A 19,521-nucleotide genomic window follows, 5' to 3' on the forward strand; every position below is an offset into this window, starting at 1 on the left:
TAGAAACTGCAAACTGAGCATCATGGATGTCCTCTATGTCAAACTGTTAATTATTAAATAAAGTTTCTACGATTCAAATTTCAAAAAAATATAAAATATCAATATTTAAATTTTAAAGAAATTAAAGTTTTAAAATTTAAAGCGGTTGCAAACCTCAGACATATAATACGTACAAAGCATATCCCTCTGTAGTGTTTACTTGTCTCAGTCCAGAGCACTAAGTGTCGTTTCTGTCTGCTGCCTCCTTCTCCTGCTACCAGCATGAGTCAAGGTAACAGGGGAGGGGGCTCCAGCACACAGCCTGTGATTGACAGCCTCAGCTCTGTTCTTGCATGCTGAGTGAAGGGGTGTGTGTGTTGCTTCTCACTAAGCTCTGCAGTGTGTCATTTCAGCTCTCTGTCCCCTGCCTTCTGAAATCTCTGACAAGCTGTATAAATTCTGGACAAACTATGTAGAAGTATTTGTTTCATGGCTGTGTATTACCTGAGGCCAGTCACTTCACTAGATATATGTAGGGATTTAAAACCACTTTAAAAAAGAAAAAAGGGACTTATCCTGGAAATCATCTATCAGTAACTTTAAAATGGTATTAAACACTTCAAGTTCGGACACTTTCACCCCATTCCAGTCCAGGCCAATTTTCAGCTTTTGAATGCCAATTACTCAGGCAAGCAACACTGTACCCAAATTAACTTTTTATCATCTTTTTTGAGACAGTTAGAGCTTTCTTTGGTGGTGGTTAATCACCACTGGTTTTTTTTTGCTATATAAATGAAAACATTTTGAAAAAAAAATGCGTTTTTCCTATAAGGTTTTGCAAATAGATAATCTTTCTTCATAATCTAGGCCAAAATGTATTCTGCTACATTAAAAAAAAAAAACAAGTATATAGAAAAAAATTATAATTTAATAAAATGTTTTTACATCATTTATCTATTTTTTATGTATATATTTATTTATTTAAATATCGTTACCCTAGCAGTACTCCTTGTGGGGGGGGGGGGGGGGGGTGATCAGGGTTTTTTGCACTGTGATTGCTTTTACAGCCATACTGTAAAAGCAATCATTTCTCACTCTCTCTGGCTGCATTCCTGCAATACTGTGACAGCTGTGATTGGTTATAGCTTATCACATGGTGCAAGGCCTCTGTGAATGACTTTGTACTATGTGATCTCTGTGATCAATCACAGGGCTCACAGTACCAAACAATGATGCCAGGAAATGACATCTTGTTTACTGCTGTGCATGTGATTGCTGAATGGCCAATCAGCAATCACATGGTACTGGGGCCGCACACAGCGGCCTAGTACAGCAATCCAGACACAGCAGGCACAGAGGGAGTGCGCACAGGCAGTGGATGCAGGGGGACATTTAGAAATGTCCGTCCGTTTATGCGGATGGTCCAGAGGGGAAGAGTTTAAAACCAAAAGAAAAAAATTCTTATATTGCAGCTTACCAGATTTTAGATGTAATGGCTGTATTAGTTTCCTTTTTTAGACTTTCTTTATTTCACCTGGTGATCTGTCCCATAAGTCTGCTGTTTTTCAACAGAACAAGCTGCCCTGCAAATGTAGCACTTACAGGGTTGAGACAAACCATTTACCACTGGCAGAGGTGCTTACAATGATCGTTTTTTCTTAATTTATGTAAAACCTTTATTCCATAAGGAAAAATGTCACTCTAACTGCTTATAAAGTGTTAGCTGGAGTTTTGCTTCAATGTGTTAGTGTATCTAAATCTGCTAGTTCATCTAACACTCCCCTCCCTACAGACTGACAATACTGCTGTCCAAAGGGTGCCATCTGTGCTCCTTCATTCAGAGTGTAGGCAATGTAATACAGGATGTGCCTAAAAAGGAAAACTAATGCAGCCACCACATCTAATAATTGGTAAGCTGCAATAGATTCCTTTTTTGGTTTAGGGTTTAATACCACTTTCAGTTTTTGATTAGTTCGTTAGCCTAGAGGCCTCCTTTAGTACACCAAATGCCATTTATGAGACCCCAAAAGTTTATGGCGTAGAACAACTCAAATGACCATATCACCCTGTGCAGATGATAAATCAGGTTAATTAGCATGAGGACAGACCTGTAGGGACAGTGGAACAGTAAAGCATTCCATTTACTGAGAACATTTTGGAAGGTTGCCGGATCAGTAAATCAATAAGTTAGCTATTAAACGAAGCAAAGCGTATGGGGTTGTGAGTCAGCCCTCTTGATTTATTTAAGATTCAGGTGAGTAATTCCAGCCAGGGTGTTGCTGCCAGCTAGAAAAGTGAACGGTACAATACGAGCAATGCTGATTCTTTGTGTTTTCAGTTAAGCAAGAAAAAATTGTATTCATAGTTTAATTAAACATTATAATTTTTTGGGTACAAGAAAACTTGGGTTCGATTTACTAAGGTTCACTTTGCAAAGGAGTTGTACTTTACAAGGGCATTTTCCCCAGAGCTTAGTGAATGGTGAAATTTCACTTTGCAAGTAATTACGTGCAGAAAAACCCACCAATTTTTCTTGCTCATGATTGGATGATGATAGCCAGCAGAGCTTCACATCAGTCACTAAGCTCTAGGGAAAATTTCCTTGCAAAGCACAACTTCCCTGTTAAACTGATCAGTCTATTTGCCTTTATTAAATCAACCCCATAGTTATTTTATAAAATGAGCAGCTGTACAAGTTTCACTATGACATACAGTATGTGTCTACATTACCAAAAGACATTGTAGTCAGCACCTAGGGCATCATGGCAAGAATGGCCAGCACATCTGTAGCTCTGTCCTAGTTAGTTAGGGGGAGCTAGAGTCCTGATTGTCAGTGAGGAAGGCTGAGTAGCAGCCTAGGTGTAATAGCCAAGAGGTCAAATTGTGATCAGTAATTGAGAGGCTCTGCAGGCTGCCCCTTCTGTAAATTCCCCCTGCTCTAGGGCTTTGGAGGAAGGCCCTAGAGGCAGTGGGTGGATCTGAGGAGTGACTGGCTTGCACTCTTGAGGGATCCTAGCCAATCCCAAACAGGAGGTTGAAAAGGGGCTGGGACATGCTAAAAGTATTGGAGTCTGATCAGCTGCAGGAGAGTTGGAGGAGATTTTGGATAGAAGAGCGTGAGGAAGATGTGAGGCTGAAGGCAGGAGGCTGCAAGGAGGCCCAGTGGGATAGGGCCTACCTGCAGGCCTGGAGCTGGAAAGGGAGAAGCTCAGAGTTTTCCCAGAGCGAGGATCGCCTGTATGGCTGGGAAGAAGCGGCCCAGCTAAAAGGCCTGGGAGCAGCCACTAACCCATCAGTGGTACAGGAGAGAATGTGAGTACCTCTGCATCCCCTGGGTGGATAGAGGAAGGAGCGCTCTTGTGGGAAACCAGATTCACTGCCTACTTGGGACTGTCCACTTTTAAAGTAACAAACACTAGATCTCCTGTTCAGGGATACCTCCAGATTGCTGGGTGAAGAAGGAGAGTTCATATAGGGTCTGGGGTTGTACATTAAGGAGAGGCTGGCTAGCTCTCAACACAGACTGTGCTGCAGAGAAGGCTTGTAAATAGTTCCAGGAAGTTGCCCTCAGTTCATCAGTTTCCTTGGGCATCCTGTACACCCCTAACCCTATCCCAATTCAAATCCCCTAAAGAAAACAACAAAACCAAAGCTCAAGGACTTATTATTGACTCAGGATGCAAGGCTGTGTGATGATGCGTGTTGCCTGGCTGTGCAGGACTATAGGCGGACCCACATCCTCTAGCGATTCCTAAGGGGGTAGTGCTATACATAATTTTATAGTTCAATTTTTTCCTTCTCTTTACTCTATACCTGCAACAGAAAAACTCAGGACTGAATATTTATGAAAATCCTAAACTCAAACTCCATGCTTGAAATTACTCAAAGTCCAGAATAATAATGAGCATTGCCTGTAGGCTACCTGAAGCTGATCTTTTCCCCAGAAATAACTTATCATGAATTATTTAATTTCCTATCTCTGTGTTGAGATGGCCATCATGGCAGTGGAGCCAGGCTTGTTTACTAAGGTCAGACCAGCCCCCTTGAAAACTAATGATCCAATGGAATTATGAATAGGGAACTGAATTCTGGTGGTGGAAAAAAAGACAGAAAGAGAGGTGAAAAACATAGTTTCAAAGAGTGAATGAAGTAGGAGTGAGGAGATGCTTGCGCTGCAGGTCCCCAGGTACAGCTTCCTCTCCAACAGTCCCTCATAGGAGTAATGAGCAGTACGGGATGACAGTGGGCAAGATCTGTCTTAGATAAATCTGTACTGCAGATAGAAAGTTACAGGAGAGCAGAACATGGGAGCCTAGGCAAAATAACATACCAGGGAATGCTCTGAAACTTCCCATGAACAATTTAAGGCAAAAGTAGACTTTATAGGGTGCTGCATAGCCACAATTAAATCTTCACTTTGAGCAGCAATACATTTTAAGCTGAGATAATAGGATAGCCATGCTTTTAGTTGGGCAAAACATCAGTAAATTGAAAAAGGATAATTAATTAGCTTTTTCTATGTTTAACATTTTTTGTACATGTACACAGAAGTAGTTAGTTATAAAAAAAGCATAAAAACACATTGTTCTGCACCAAGGCACTGCAATTGGGGATACAGTGGGCCATAGAAGTGAATTGGTGTACCCTTCTGATATAACATGTAGCTATGTGCCTGTTGGCTTGTGGAGTCCTTGTTTGCCCCACTTGCGCCTCTTGCCAGTGTTGAGTTGTGTGTGAGGAGCGCCATGATGAGTATACTAAAACCGGCTCCTCTCTTTCTTGCCGCTGCTCAAGACAAAGTGGCCATGGCCGGAAGACAAAGCGAGCTGGACTGCATGTTCACCCCTCCGCTGCTTTCTTCCCTGTGTAGGGTGGCTCTGTGTAATTAGAGACATGAGATGGAACCTGAGTGTGGAGAGCCAGAGCCATTGTTGGAGTACAGACCCTGATGAACTGTCTACCGGAGTAGTCACAGGCAACCCACAGCAAGTAGCCCCCAACCAGATGGACCATTACTGCTGAGTCATTGGGTCTGGTGAGAGGGCCTTGCAGCCATTACTTGCTACCCCGCTAGAAAGTGAGCCATCAGGAACTACCTAGCCAGCTACCTTATAGCTATAGCACTGCCTACAGGTCTTGTTGACTACCTTAACCACTTGCCCTCCTGAGGATTTACCCCCCTTCCTGACCAGGCCATTATTTGCAATACGACTCTGCGTTACTTTAACTAACAATTGCGCGGTCGTGCAACGCTGCACCCAAATTTACGTCCTTTTTTTCCCACGAATTGAGATTTCTATTTTTTGTGCTATAAAAAAAGACCGGCAATTTTGAGAAATAAACAATATTTTTGCTATTAAACATGTCCAGTAAAAAAATTTATAAAATCAAATTTGGTCATAAATTTAAGCCAAGTCTTTGCTAAAGAAAAAACCCAATATGTGTACATTTATTAGTTTATGTGAAAGTTATAGTGTTTACAAATGACGGTATATATATTGGGATTTTAAAAATATTTTTACTACTAATGGCGGTGATCAGCGCTTATAGCAGGATTGCGGTGGACATTCTGACTCTGGGAGGAACTGACTTTGTGTCACTGACATCCCCGGTGACACCAATATAGTGATCAGTGCTAAAAAGAAAGCACTGACACTGTACTAAGTCACTGGGCAGGAAGGGGTTAACATAAGGGGTGATCAAAGGGTTAACTCTGTTAACTGTGTTCTGTGTCCGTGTGCTTCACTGTAAGCACACTGCTGTGGATGGCTGTGCTCTGCACAGCCATTAAAGCAGTGTGCACGAGCTGACAGGGAGAAGAATTGTTTTGTTTGCAAACAGTTTTCCTCCCCATCGGACATACTCGGCAATCACCGAGTGCTGGCAAATAATCACTGGCCGGGACCCGTGATTGACAGCTGCGTCCGCGAATGGCAGCGCAGGTAGAGTGCGCGTGCCCCCTATCCGGAAGTGAAAAATCACGTATATATACAAGATTTTGTGCACCTGTGCCATCCTGTAGCAGTATTTCTGCTATAGGGTGGTCGAGAAGCTGTTAAAGTGCGCCAACAGGCCCCAACGTTTAGCTAGCTGAAGACTCAGGACTAAATATTGTGCTTTAACAGTTGCCACCAAGAAATCTTTTGCCCTGTTACTTAGTTGAAGAGGTACCTCTTAGGAGACGCAGCAGCTTCACTCCACCCATCCCTTAAAGTGCAGTCTAAACCAGTGTAGTATTAGCAGGGGTGTCCCTAGGCAGGTGCGGGGGGTGCGCGTCACACCAGGTGAGACCTATCGCACGGGGTGACACCGAACCCGCTCCACAAAAAGGTACGTTTTAAAGCAAGTCGACGATCATCGCAGGATGGATCGGATTTGCGGATTGAGCATAATGGATCAGAGTCCGATCCATTACCTCCCCAATCCGCAGATCCGATCCACTATGCTCAATCCACAGATCTGATCTATCCTGAGGGGATCGTCAGAGGGGGTGTCACCAAGTGTTCCGGCACTGGGTGACACCAACCCTAGGGACGCCCCTGAGTATTAGTATCACTCGTACTGCATTTAACTTCTATTTACATTGTTTATTGTTGATTTTCTAATCCAAGTATTGATTTCAGTTAGTGGTATAGAACAGCAATGGGCAAACTATGGCCCGCGGGCCGTATACGGCCCGGCGGACCTTTTAATCCGGCCCGCGGAGCGTGATAAAAAAAAAACAGCCAGGGCAGGCAAACATTGGCTGTCAGGATGTGTGTAGGCGGGGCAGCGTGACGAACGTGAGGGGAGCTAGGCTCCTCTCACAGTCCGCCCTGAAGACCGGAACGGCACGGGAACACGGCGAGAGGAACGCGCGGAGCAAAGGTAAGTAAATTGACACAGGGGGGATTTGGCTTACTACTTGGGGGGGAATAGTACTATGGGGGATGAAATACTATATGAGGGATGAATTAATATGGGGGATGAATTAATATGGGGAATGAATTACTATAGGGGGGATGAATTACTATATGGGGGATGAATTACTATGGAGGATGAATTACTATATGGGGGATGAATTACTATGGGGGATGAATTACTATATGGGGGATGAATTACTATGGGGGATGAATTACTATGGGGGATGAATTACTATATGGGGGATGAATTACTATGGGGGATGAATTACTATATGGGGGATGAATTACTATGCTTACTATGGGGGAATATTACTATACTTACTATGGATGGCATGGTAGTGGCTGGGCCGGCCAGCAGCTAGTGGGGGGCATAAAAGTTTTGTAAAATAACTCTTTTTATGCTTTTCTACCTTAAATTAATCTAAACATTTAATGTTACAAATTTTAATTTACCGTATATACTCGAGTATAAGCCGACCCGAATATAAGCCGAGGTACCTAATTTTACCACAAAAAACTGGGAAAAACTATTGACTCGAGTATAAGCCGAGGGTGGGAACACCAGTGGGAAGAATCGTGCCCCATCATTGGTATCAGTGGGAGGAATAGTGCCCCATCATTGGTATCAGTGGGAAGAATCGTGCCTCATCATTGGTATCAGTGGGAGGAATAGTGTCCCATCATTGGTGTCAGTGGGAGGAATAGTGCCCCATCATTGGTATCAGTGGGAGGAATAGTGCCCCATCATTGGTGTCAGTGGGAGGAATAGTGCCCCATCATTGGTGTCAGTGGGAGGAATAGTGCCCCATCATTGGTGTCAGTGGGAGGAATAGTGCCCCATCATTGGTATCAGTGGCAGGAATAGTGCCCCATCATTAGTATCAGTGGGGGGAATAGCACCCCATTATTGGTGTCAGTGAAATAGTGCCCCATCTTTGGTGTCAGTGGGAGGAATAGTGTCCCATCATTGGTGTCAGTGGGAGGAATAGTATCCCATCATTGGTGTCAGTGGGGGGGTGGAGGAATAGTGCCCCATCGTTGGTGTCAGTGGGGGGGAGGAAAAGTGCCCCATCGTTGGTGTCAGTGGGGGGGAGGAATAGTATCCCATGATTGGTGTCAGTGGGGGGTGGAATAGTGCTCCATGATTGGTGTCAGTGGGGGGTGGAATAGTGCCCCATCATTGGTGTCAGTGGGGGGGAGGAATAGTGCCCAATCGTTGGTGTCAGTGGGGGGGAGGAAAAGTGCCCCATCGTTGGTGTCAGTGGGAGGAATAATGCCCCATCATTGGTATGATGATTGGTATGATGGGGCACTATTCCTCCCACTGACACTTGCTGACCCCTGTTCCAGTATGGTGCTGCTGCAGCCAGCATATGTGGTTGCAGCAGCACCTAAGCACAGCACACTTACCTGCATCTCCTTCACTCGATTTTTGCGGGGCCGCTCAGCTCCGCCTCCTCGCCGGTGATTGGCCGCCTGTGTGCCTTTCCTGAGCTACAGTTCTGGCGGCCAATCACCGGTGAGAAGGCGGAGCCGAGCAGCCGCGCGAATATCCAGTGGACGAACCGAATGAAGGAGCAGCCGCGCTTCCTGGACCGGATCGTCGTGGGACCGGAGCCAGGTAAGAGACAGCAGCCCCCTGCAGACGTTGACTCGAGTATAAGCCGAGGGGGCCGTTTTTCAGCACAAAAAATGTGCTGAAAAACTCGGTTTATACTCGAGTATATACGGTAATTTATATTAATTCACACATACACATCATTCATCTACTCTTGGTCTGGCCCCCGGGTCCAATATATGAACCCATTGCAGCCCTCAAGTCAAAAAGTTTGCCCACCCCTGGTATAGAATCTGGTATTAGTTACTATGGCACAGGTACAGTATTAATCTGTCTAGCAGACTGTGTTCAGATTTACCAGCTGTGTGCTTATTTATGTTCTACTGCCATTTATTCTAAACCTACATCAATGAAGTGCATTCATCACTAAACAAGTGTCTGCCTATTTTCTGGTAGCAGCCCTCAGCCAGGTTAAAGATATTTTATAAAGGTGTCTTTATACTTGCTTGCAGTTATTTCAATTCAACCAGGTGTAACAGAGGGGCTGAGGTTGTTCTAGGTGTCAAGGATCAGAACAGAGAACCCAAAATTACCAAGCGTCTCCTTCAGGGGTGGCACTACAACCATATTAAAGAAAATGAGAAATGTTAGTGATTGGATTTAGAGCCACATAAAGTCACTGGAAATGCCCTGGTGGCCACTGTCACTGGACAAAAGGCAAGACGTTTGAGTTGTAGCTTGGTAAGAAATAAAAGGGAAATTTTCCCATTGGAACACTTATTCCAGTAATATTTGAAACTAGATTTAGGTGGGATTTTCCTTACTTTGAAGATGTCTCCACTTGCTTTCTGTTGTGTTTCCAGACATGCAAAGGAAAATTTCTACAATGGGACACAATCCCATGTCAGGGATTTTAACTTTTCCTTATACCACTGGCCTCCAAACTGTAGCCTGGGGGTCGGATGTGGCCCTTTGCTTGCCTTTATCTGGCTCTTGGGGCACTATTCCACCAACTGACATCATCAATGGGGCACTATTCCACCAATTGACACCATCAATGGGGCACTATTCCACCAATTGACACCATCAATGGGGCACTATTCCAGCAATTGACACCATCAATGGGGTACTATTCCACCAATTGACACCATCAATGGGGCACTATTCCACCAATTGACACAATCAATGGGGCACTATTCCACCAACTGACACCATCAATGGGGCACTATTCCACCAATTGACACAATCAATGGGGCACTATTCTTCCCATTGATACCAACAATAGGGTACTATTACTCGCATTAAAACCAATGATGGGGCATTTTCTACACCCACTGTCCACAATCTGGCCTCCTTGAAGCCTGAAGGACAGTAAACTGGCCCTGTGCTTAGAAAGTTTTGAGATCCCTGCCTTATACTAATCAAAATCTAAAAGAAATTGACTTTAGATATACTTTAATGCGCAGGCATGGTCCACCTTTAGGAAACATATCCTGAAAGTGCCATGCAGCCATCACTGGAGAGGGTGCATGCAGAAAATTGACCACAAAGAGACTGCAAGAGATCAGCAGCACTGAAGTGGAGGAGCACTGCTATTTTTTGTAGGAATTGCAGACAAAAGGTAAATATTTCAGAGTTCTACTTAGGGACGATTAACATTTTTAGATGTTCCCTATAACATATCAAATCTTCACTTTTTGAGTTCACTTTTCACTTTAAAGCGGAGCTCCATCCAAAAGGGGAAATTTTGCTTTAAGGACTGCTCCCCATTAAGGATTGGCACCTTTGGGGGGCGGGGGGGAGCGGGTACCCAAATTTGACAGGTACCCACTCCCACTTCTGGTTCAATCGCCTAGGCAGTCGGAAGTGGAAGGTGTCCTCCCTCCCTTCCTGTAGTCTTGAGGGACACGTGACAGGTCCCAGAAGATTACAGGACCATTCATGAAGTGCAGTGCTACTCGCGCATGCACAGTGGGTAACCGGCTGAGAAGCCGCAAGCTGTCACAGCCGGGTGCCCACACTGAAGATGCCAACCTCCTGGAATACAGGACGGCCGGTGAAATGGGCTGCGGGGGACACACCACGGGACCGAGGGACAGGTAAGTGGCTGTTTTTTAAAAGTCAGCAGCTACAGTTTTTGTAGCTGCTGACTTTTATGTTTTGACAGCGTGAGCGGAACTCCGCTTTAAGTTGATTGTGAATTTGTAGCCTGGAATGTCAGCAATGCAGTAAGCAGCTAACAGATATATAAGCAGATAGCTCTAGGCTTTACAATAGTAAGCAACCCCCCTGTGTCCTACAACAATGATCATTATCATGCTACAATGTGCAGCAACATCAACAAGGACAGAGGTGCAAACCTAATAAACTCATTTCTAGGACACATTGTCCACTGACATGGTATACCTAAGCTGAACCTGTAAAGTATTGTCTTGAACTATGATAGATCTATAGATAAATGTGACATTTTAATAAGCTTGAAATACAAACATTTGTTTTGCATTTTCATTTCAATGCTTCACTGCTTAGATTTCCAATCCAAACCCTGCACTGACACTGACCTGTCACCTGACTGGTACATTCATTAACATCTCAATGGCTACACTTTAAAGAGCCATACTCAAAGAAGACAGCTAAATACACAGTTGAAGCACATACTGTATATGTGGCAGGGGCAGACTGACCATTTGGAAACTCGGGCACTGCACGAGGGCCCAGGGTCAGTAGGGGGCCCCATGAGATGCCCCTGGTACCTTTTTCATAGGCTTTTTTGAGTTTGGGCAAGGACACAGGGGCCCCATGATCCCCTATTGCCCAAGGGCCCCATGAGTTGTCAGTCCGCCCCTGCTCAGAGGGGACATCTACACTGATCATCAGGGCACTGATGATCAGTGTGCCCTGATGATCAGTGTAGCCCCATCAGTGCCACCTGTCAGTGTACATCAATGCCACCTGCCAGTGCCCATCAGTGCTACATCAATGCCACATATCAGTGCCCATCTGAGCTGCCTTTCAGTGCCAGCTATCAATGCCAGTCAGTGCCACCTATCAGTGCCATATATGAGTGCTGCCTGTCAATGCCCATCAGTGCCACCTACCAGTGCCTCCTCATCAGTGCCCATCAGTGCAGCATATCAGTGCCTATCACTGCAACCTCATTAGCGCACATCAGTGAAGGAGAAAAATCACTTATTTACAAGACTTTATAACAGAAACTAAAACCTTTTTTTTTCAGTTTTTAGTTGTTTTTGGTTTGTTTAGCGAAAAAAAAAAACCCAGAGGTGATTAAATACCACCAAAAGAAAGCTCTATCTGTCTCATAAAAATGATAAAAATGTCATATGGGTACAGTGTTGCATGACCATGCAATTGTCATTAAAAGTGCGACAGCACTGAAAGCTGAAAATTGGCCTGGGCAGCAAGGGGATATAAGTGCCCTGTAGGCAAGGGGTTAAAACAAATGTACATTCACGATAAAATCTTCAGGGTATCCATAAAGGTATGTCAGTGGAAACAGATAATCAACAACAGATTTAATATCAGTAAAAGTGAACACAACATTTGCCATGTCATATCATAATGAAATTATTGTGAAACAACCTTGTGTAAGCACTCAGTATTAACCCAAATCAAAATTGTCTTTCCTATCAACCAAATGGTGAAGCTGACACATTGTAAATAGTAAGTTCTGTTTAACCCCTCGCCTACAGGGCACTTATACCCCCTTCCTGCCCAGGCCAATTTCCAGCTTTCAGCGCTGTCGCACTTTGAATGACAATTGCGTGGTCATGCAACATTGTACCCATATGAAATTTTTATCATTTTTTTGTGACAGATAGAGCTTTATTTTGGTGGTATTTAATCACCTCTGGGATTTTTATTTTTTCTTAAACAAACCAAAAACCACTGAAAATTTTGAAAAAAAAAGTTTTTTCTTAGTTTTTGTTATACAATTTTGTAAATAAGTGATTTTTCTCCTTCACTGATATGCGCTAATGAGGCTGCAGTGATGGGCACTGATAGGCTGCACTGATGGACACTGATAGGTGGCACTGATGAGGAGGCACTGGTAGGTGGCACTGATGGGCATTGACAGGCATCACTGATGGGCATTGAAAGGCAGCACTGATACATGGCACTGATATATGGCACTGATAGGCAGCACTGATAGGCGGCACTGACTGGCACTGATAGGCGGCACTGACTGGCACTGTTAGGTGGCACTGACTGGCACTGTTAGGCAGCACTGACAGGCACTGATAGGTGGCACTGATGCGCACTGATAGGCAGCACTGACTGGCACTGATAGGTGGCACTGACTGGCACTGATAGGTGGCACTGATTGGCATTGATAGGTGGCACTGATTGGCACTGATGGGTGACACTGAAAGGCAGCTCAGATGGGCACTGATAAGTGGCATTGATGTGGCACAGATGGGCACTGGCACAAGGCACTGATGGACACTGACATGTGGCACTGCTGGGGCTACACTGATCATCAGGGCACACTGATCATCAGTGCCCTGATGATCAATGTATATGTCCCCTCCGCCGAAAGCCAATTACCGGCTCTCCTCTCCTGTTTACTGGCATTTACCGGTATTTCCCTGTTTACATGTGATCAGCTGTGATTGGACACAGCTGATCACATGACCGAGCCGACATCTTCCGCTCTTTCCATGATCGGTGATCCGCTGTGTTCGAGGGACACAGCGCACCACCGATCACCGTGCTGCGCGCTCCCTGAGCCGCTCATGCTCGGTGAGAATGGGAGGACGTCATATGACGTCCTCCCAGAACGAGAGAACCACCTTGCGTCCATCATATTACTATATGGCGGGCGGGAGGTGATTAACCACTTGCCCTCCTGGGGATTTACCCCCCTTACTGACCAGACCATTTTTTGCGTTACGGTGCTGCGGTACTTTGACTGACAGTTGCGCGGTCTCGCAACATGGCACCCAAATTAAATTTACGTCCTGTTTTCCCACGAATAGAGCTTTCTGTCAGTGATATTTGATCGCCTGTGCTTTTTTATTTGTTGCGCTATAAAAAGAAAAGACCGACAATTTTGAGTTAAAAAACTATATTTTTGAATTTTTGCTTTTAAACATGTCTAGTACAAAAATTTTAAAAATCAAATATCAACATAACTTTAAGCCAAAATGTATTCTGCTACATGTCTTTGGTAAAAAAAAATCCCAATACGTGTAAATTAATTGGTTTACGTGAAAGTTATAGTATTTACAAATGATGGAATATATAGTGGGCTTTTTTTAAAAATATTTTTACTAGTAATGGTGGCAATCAGCGACTTATAGCGGGACTGCGTAAGATATAAAAATGGGAATGTCCTCCTGCGCTTAACTGTGTGAACACCTAATATACAGTCATGGCCGAAATTGTTGGCACCCTTGATATTTTTCCTGAAAATCAAGTATTTCACACAAAAAAGGTATTGCATTAACACATGTTTTGCTATACACATGTTTATTCCCTTTGTATGTATTGGAACAAATATAAAACAGAGGCAGAAAAGCAAATATGACATAATGTCACACAAAACCCCAAAAATGGGCTGGACAAAAGTATTGGCACCCTTAACTTAATATTTGGTTGCACACCCTTTGGAAAACATAACTGAAATCAGTCGCTTCCTATAACCATCAATAAGCTTCTGACACCTCTCACCCGGAATTTTGGACCACTCTTCCTTTGCAAACAGCTCCAGGTCTCTCTTATTGGAAGGACACCTTTTCCCAACAGCAATTTTAAGATCTCTCCACAGGTGTTCAATGGGATTTAGATCTGGGCTCATTGCTGGCCACTTCAGAACTCTCCAGCGCTTCTTTGCCATCCATTTCTGAGTGCTTTTTGACGTATGTTTGGGGTCATTGTCCTGCTGGAAGACCCAGGATCTTGGACGCAAACCCAGCTTTCTGACACTGGGCCCTACAGTGCGACCCAAAATCCTTTGGTAATCCTCAGATTTCATGATGCCTTGCACACAGTCAAGGCACCCAGTGCCAGAGGCAGCAAAACAACCCCAAAACATCATTGAACCTCCACCATATTTTACCGTAGGTACTGTGTTTTGTTCTTTGTAGGCCTCATTCCGTTTTCGGTAAACAGTAGAATGATGTGCTTTACCGAAAAGCTCTATCTTGGTCTCATCTGTCCACAAGACGTTTTCCCAGAAGGCTTTTGGCTTACTCAAGTACATTTTGGCAAACTGTAGTCTTGCTTTTTTATGTCTCTGTGTCAGCAGTGGGGTCCTCCTGGGTCTCCTGCCATAGCGTTTCATTTCATTTAAATGTCGACGGATAGTTCGCGCTGACACTGATGCTCCCTGAGCCTGCAGGACAGCTTGAATGTCTTTGGAACATGTTTGGGGCTGCTTATCCACCATCCGGACTATTCTGCGTTGCAATCTTTCATCAATTTTCCTCATCCGTCCACGACCAGGGAGATTAGCTACAGTGCCATGGGTTGCAAACTTCTTGATAATGTTGCGCACTGTGGACAAAGGCAAATCTAGTTCTCTGGAGATGGACTTGTAACCTTGAGATTGTTGATATTTTGCCACAATTTTGGTTCTCAGGTCCTCAGACAGTTCTCGTCTCCTCTTTCTGTTGTCCATGCTTAGTGTGGCACAGACAGACACACAATGCAAAGGTTAAGTGAACGTCTCTCCTTTTTATCTGCTTTCAGGTGTGATTTCTATATTGCCCACACCTGTTACTTGCCCCAGGTGAGTTTACAGGAGCATCACATGCTTGTAACATTCTTATTTATCCGCAGTTGTGAAAGGGTGCCAATACTTTTGTCCAGCCCATTTTTGGAGGTTTGTGTGACATTATGTCGAATTTGCTTTCTTTCCTCCCTTTTTTTGTTTTGTCCCAATACACACAAAGGGAATAAACATGTGTATAGCAAAACATGTGTTAATGCAATACGTTTCGTGAGAAATACATGATTTCCTGGAGAAATATCAAGGGTGCCAACAATTTCGGCCATGACTGTATATAAGCAAGCTGCTGTCACCTGTTCCCTATACCCCAGGATAGGCAAACATAAAACCATTTTGAGCACGTGTCACTTTACGTTTTTCATAGGTTGGAGTCTCACATATATTGATTCATTATATTTATGATTTTAGTTTTATTTATTTTTGTTTATTTACACAGATTTATTGGTTTATCGCATTCGCTTAGCACTTCACCATTTTTTGGTTTTATATAGCAGGACTGCGGCCGGCATTCTGACACTGGGGGGAACTGACTTGGTGTCACTGACATCCCCGATAACACCAATACAGTGATCAGTGCTAAAAAAAACATTGACACTCTACTAATGGCACTGGGCAGGAAGGGGTTAACAGGAGGGGCGATCAAAGGATTAACTGCGTGCTGTTTCACTATCTCCTGTGTCTGTGTGCTTCACTGTAATCACACTTCTTTGCATGGCTGTGCTCTGTACAGCCATCCAAAGCAGTGTTCACGAGCCAACATGGAGGAGAACTGTTTTGTTTACAAACAGTTCTCCTCCTCATCGGAGATCCTCGGCAATCACCAGTCGCTGGTGAGTAATCACCGGCCGCCGGTGATTGAAAGCCAAGGCCGCGAATGGCAGCGCGGGTAGGACGTGCGCCCCCTACCCGCAGATGCTAAATCACGTACATATACGTGATTTTGCGCACCCCTGACACCCTGTACCAGTATTTCTGCTATAGGGTGGTCAGGAAGTAGATAACTTATGTTTGCTATATGTAAGTAAGAGAACAACATTATAGAAACTAAAAGGCAACATATTAGTCTAAAATGTACAAGATGAAGGTAGAAAATGAAAAAGGAGAAGAGATAGGAAAAAGTGAGTTCCAAGAGCAGCCAAGGTGATGCCTCCCAAGCCTCACTAGATCCTTTGTTGCTTTAGATCTTCAGTCTGTTTGCAGAAAAAAATTAAAAGTCAGCAGCTACAAATAGCTATTGCCTTTTAATATTTGGACACTTACCTGTCCAGGGATCCAGTGCTGTCCTCATCTCGGCTGGTTCTTCACTGGTCTCCAGGTCCCTGGCACTGGCATGTTTACTATGGGAAGCCGGCTGTGTCTCCTTGTTGTTCCACAGCTGGTTTTCTGCTGTGCTTTGTGAATGGTCCTGCAGCCCCATGTCCCAAGAGGTTGTGGGCAAAGTAGGAAAGGGGAGAGAACTTCTGGACGAATTGTCTAGGTGATAGAAGTGGACGCAGGAGTGGGTACATGCCACAACTAGGGTGAGTATGTGGTGCTGCAGAGAAGAAGACCAAAACAGATCTGTTGTTTAATAGCCGTGTAATTGTTGTATATCAGTTTAATTTAACAAGCAGGAGTAACACTTGTTGTCAGAAAAACCCCAGTAGAAAAAACTTGACTTGGAGAAAAAACTTGACAAATCGGAGACATAGGACAATGTGTCATACATAACACAACATTACAAGCAGTTGTCAGGGATAGAACTTGTCCTGGAGGAGAAAAGGACCTACCCAATCAAATCTAAAAGCCTTCTCCATCTACCTTCCTGTAAAGAAATGTGTTTGTAAATCAGTTCTCCTGGAGAAGATCAAACCATGCCATGATCTATTTGTTTGTAGCCAAGGGCGGACTGACAACTCATGGGGCCCCCCGGGCAATAGGGGATCATGGGGCCCCTGTGTCCTTGCCCAAACTAAAAAAAAACCTATGAAAAAGGTACCAGGGGCATCTCATGGGGCCCCCTACTGACCCTGGGCCCTCGGGCAGTGCCCGAGTTTCCAAATGGTCAGTCCGCTCCTGTTTGTAGTCTACAAACTTATGGGTGAAGCCTGACTGTCTAACAGCATAGGAAGGTGGACAAGTGCTCAAGTATATGAACAGTAGAATTCTATACTATCAGCTGAACTTTCTTCAATAGGTGAAGGGTACAGATGAGAATAAAAAAGCCATTGAAGACCCTGGATCTTTCCTGCTCTATAAAAAATTAATTTGGTCTATGCCTCCTAGGTGAGACTTGCTCAAATTTTATTTGTGGTCTCGGGGCAGAAAATAAGGGGGACTATTCCCAATGTGGACAGGATATAAGGATGACTCTTCCCAATGTGGACAAAAAACTAGCCAAACTAGTTTCACTTTTACAGAATAAATCTGAAACAGGTACTTTAAGGTACTTAGCAATCTTTGTGCCGGTTCTTGTCTCTGCCACATTGCTGCAGCCATCACCAAACCACCCAAGAGGACCTCACTCCTCTATTAAGTGAAAATGAAGTGATGAAAGGAGAATCCAGCCTTGAAATAGAGAATCTTCTGTAATAATTGCAGCTTGTGGGCAGGGGGCGGACTGACCATTTGGAAACTAGGGCACTGCCCGAGGGCCCGGGGTCAGTAGGGGGCCCCATGAGATGCCCCTGGTACCTTTTTCATAGGCTTTTTTGAGTTTGGGCAAGGACACAGGGGCCCCATGATCCCCTATTGCCCGGGGGCCCCATGAGTTGTCAGTCTGCCCCTGCTTGTAGGTGAAGCTTGAAACCCAAATACAGGTATTCTGTAGCATGAGTTTCTAAGAAGTTAGTGAATAATTGAATTTGTCTCAATCTATTTAGAAATAGGTAGATGTAGCTGAGAAGCCAGGTACGGAAATAACGAAGTTGGAGTTCCTGGGCTATAATACATAGATGGATAATTCAGTCTGCTTGCATCCACCCAAAATTGAAATAGGCAAAGTGTACTTGATCAAATCATTTTTCCAGCTGATGCCATACCTGAGCACTCCTGTATTAACCTTCACCTTTTTTTTATCAAAGAGAACTGGGTACAGTAAAGTAACAAATTTACAAGCCCATAGCACACTCAGTCGCAACACCATAGTCATTCATTGATGAATAGAGATTAATGCTCTCTGCCATACTTTGCTAGGAAGAGAATGTAAAAAGTCCTCATACCTTCTTTCCATGAGCCGCTCCCATGCTACGAGGGGCAGGAAACCTAACTTCCCCCCTCGATTACCGATGCAAAGCTTCACAATTAGATCCTTGACTTTCTGAGGGCTGGCACTTTGTACAGTGCGTATTGTCCACCCCGACTCCAGAAAGGCACAAGCTGCATGAAGCGCATACAGGCGCTGGCACACTGACAGGTCCAGTGTATTATACCCAGCTGGAGGGAGAAATCAGCGGCATCTTAAAGGAGATGAGCTGGGAATTTTCACTTGTCTTTTGCCATAAGAGGAAGCAATCTCTCTCTTAGTGGAGTGTTCTTGCCATGCACAATAGTACCTTTCATGCAGGCTCGGCTGTTAAGCTGGGCTCCTGATTCAGAAAGGCTGCACAAGATTAGAGTAATTGCTCCTGACAGGCCGACATGTCACTGAATGCCAAGCAGTTTTCTAAGAGATTCAGAAAGCATTTGTAGGAGAGGCTGGGCTCGGAAGGAATTTACCTGGATTCAAAGATATTGTTTTGAAACAACCTGGATACGGACCAAGCTAAACTCCTGTAACAAAAAAATGAACTGGGGCCCTCAATAAAGGGAGCCTTTCCTTTTCCTTCTCTTTACCCTTCCTTTCCTTCCCTTTAGAATTTTTGTTCCTTTTAACTTTTTTTCCCTGTTCCTTTCTTTTTTTTCTTTCCCCACTCTTTTCCTTTTCCTTATTTTTTCTTTTCTTCCCATTTTAATTTTCTGTCCTTCTTCATTTCCTTTCCGAGGACCTTTTTTTTTCTTTCCTTTTCTTTTATCTTTCCTTTTCTTTTCCTGTTCCTTATTATTCTGTTCCTTTTCTTTTTTCTTTACTTTCCATGTTTCTTATTTTTTCTTTTCCTTTCCTTCCCATGTTCTCTTCTTTTTTCCTTTCCTTTTCCTGTTCCATTCTTTTTTCCTTTGTTTCCCTTTTCTTTGTCTGTTCCTTTCCTTTTTACATTCCCCGTTCTTTTTTTTTCCTTTCCTTTCACTGTTCTTTTTCTGTTTCCTTTCCTCACCCCAATCTTTTCCTTTTCTTTTTCCTTACATTTCATTTCCCTTTTTCCTTTCCCTTTCCTTTTTCATTTCCTTGTTTTACCTTTCCTTCCCTCTTTTTT

General features: G+C 44.0%; 1 protein-coding gene across 1 annotated transcript in view; it reads right to left on the reverse strand.

Moving 5' to 3' along the window:
- The window catches only part of FAM107A (family with sequence similarity 107 member A), a 201,423-nt gene extending 182,794 nt beyond the window's left edge, over positions 1 to 18,629 (reverse strand). Inside the window, exon 1 of the mRNA XM_089682055.1 lies at positions 18,391 to 18,629. Within this exon, the coding sequence (XP_089538181.1) occupies positions 18,391 to 18,414 (24 nt within the window). The 5' untranslated portion in view covers positions 18,415 to 18,629. The remainder of the gene's footprint in view (positions 1 to 18,390) is intronic.
- Between the last annotated feature and the right edge of the window lie 892 nt (positions 18,630 to 19,521).

The sequence above is a fragment of the Staurois parvus genome, unplaced genomic scaffold, assembly GCF_062004578.1.
Source record: "Staurois parvus isolate SC_StPar_1 unplaced genomic scaffold, SC_StPar_1.0 ptg000283l, whole genome shotgun sequence".
In the NCBI taxonomy this organism is placed as follows: domain Eukaryota; kingdom Metazoa; phylum Chordata; class Amphibia; order Anura; family Ranidae; genus Staurois; species Staurois parvus.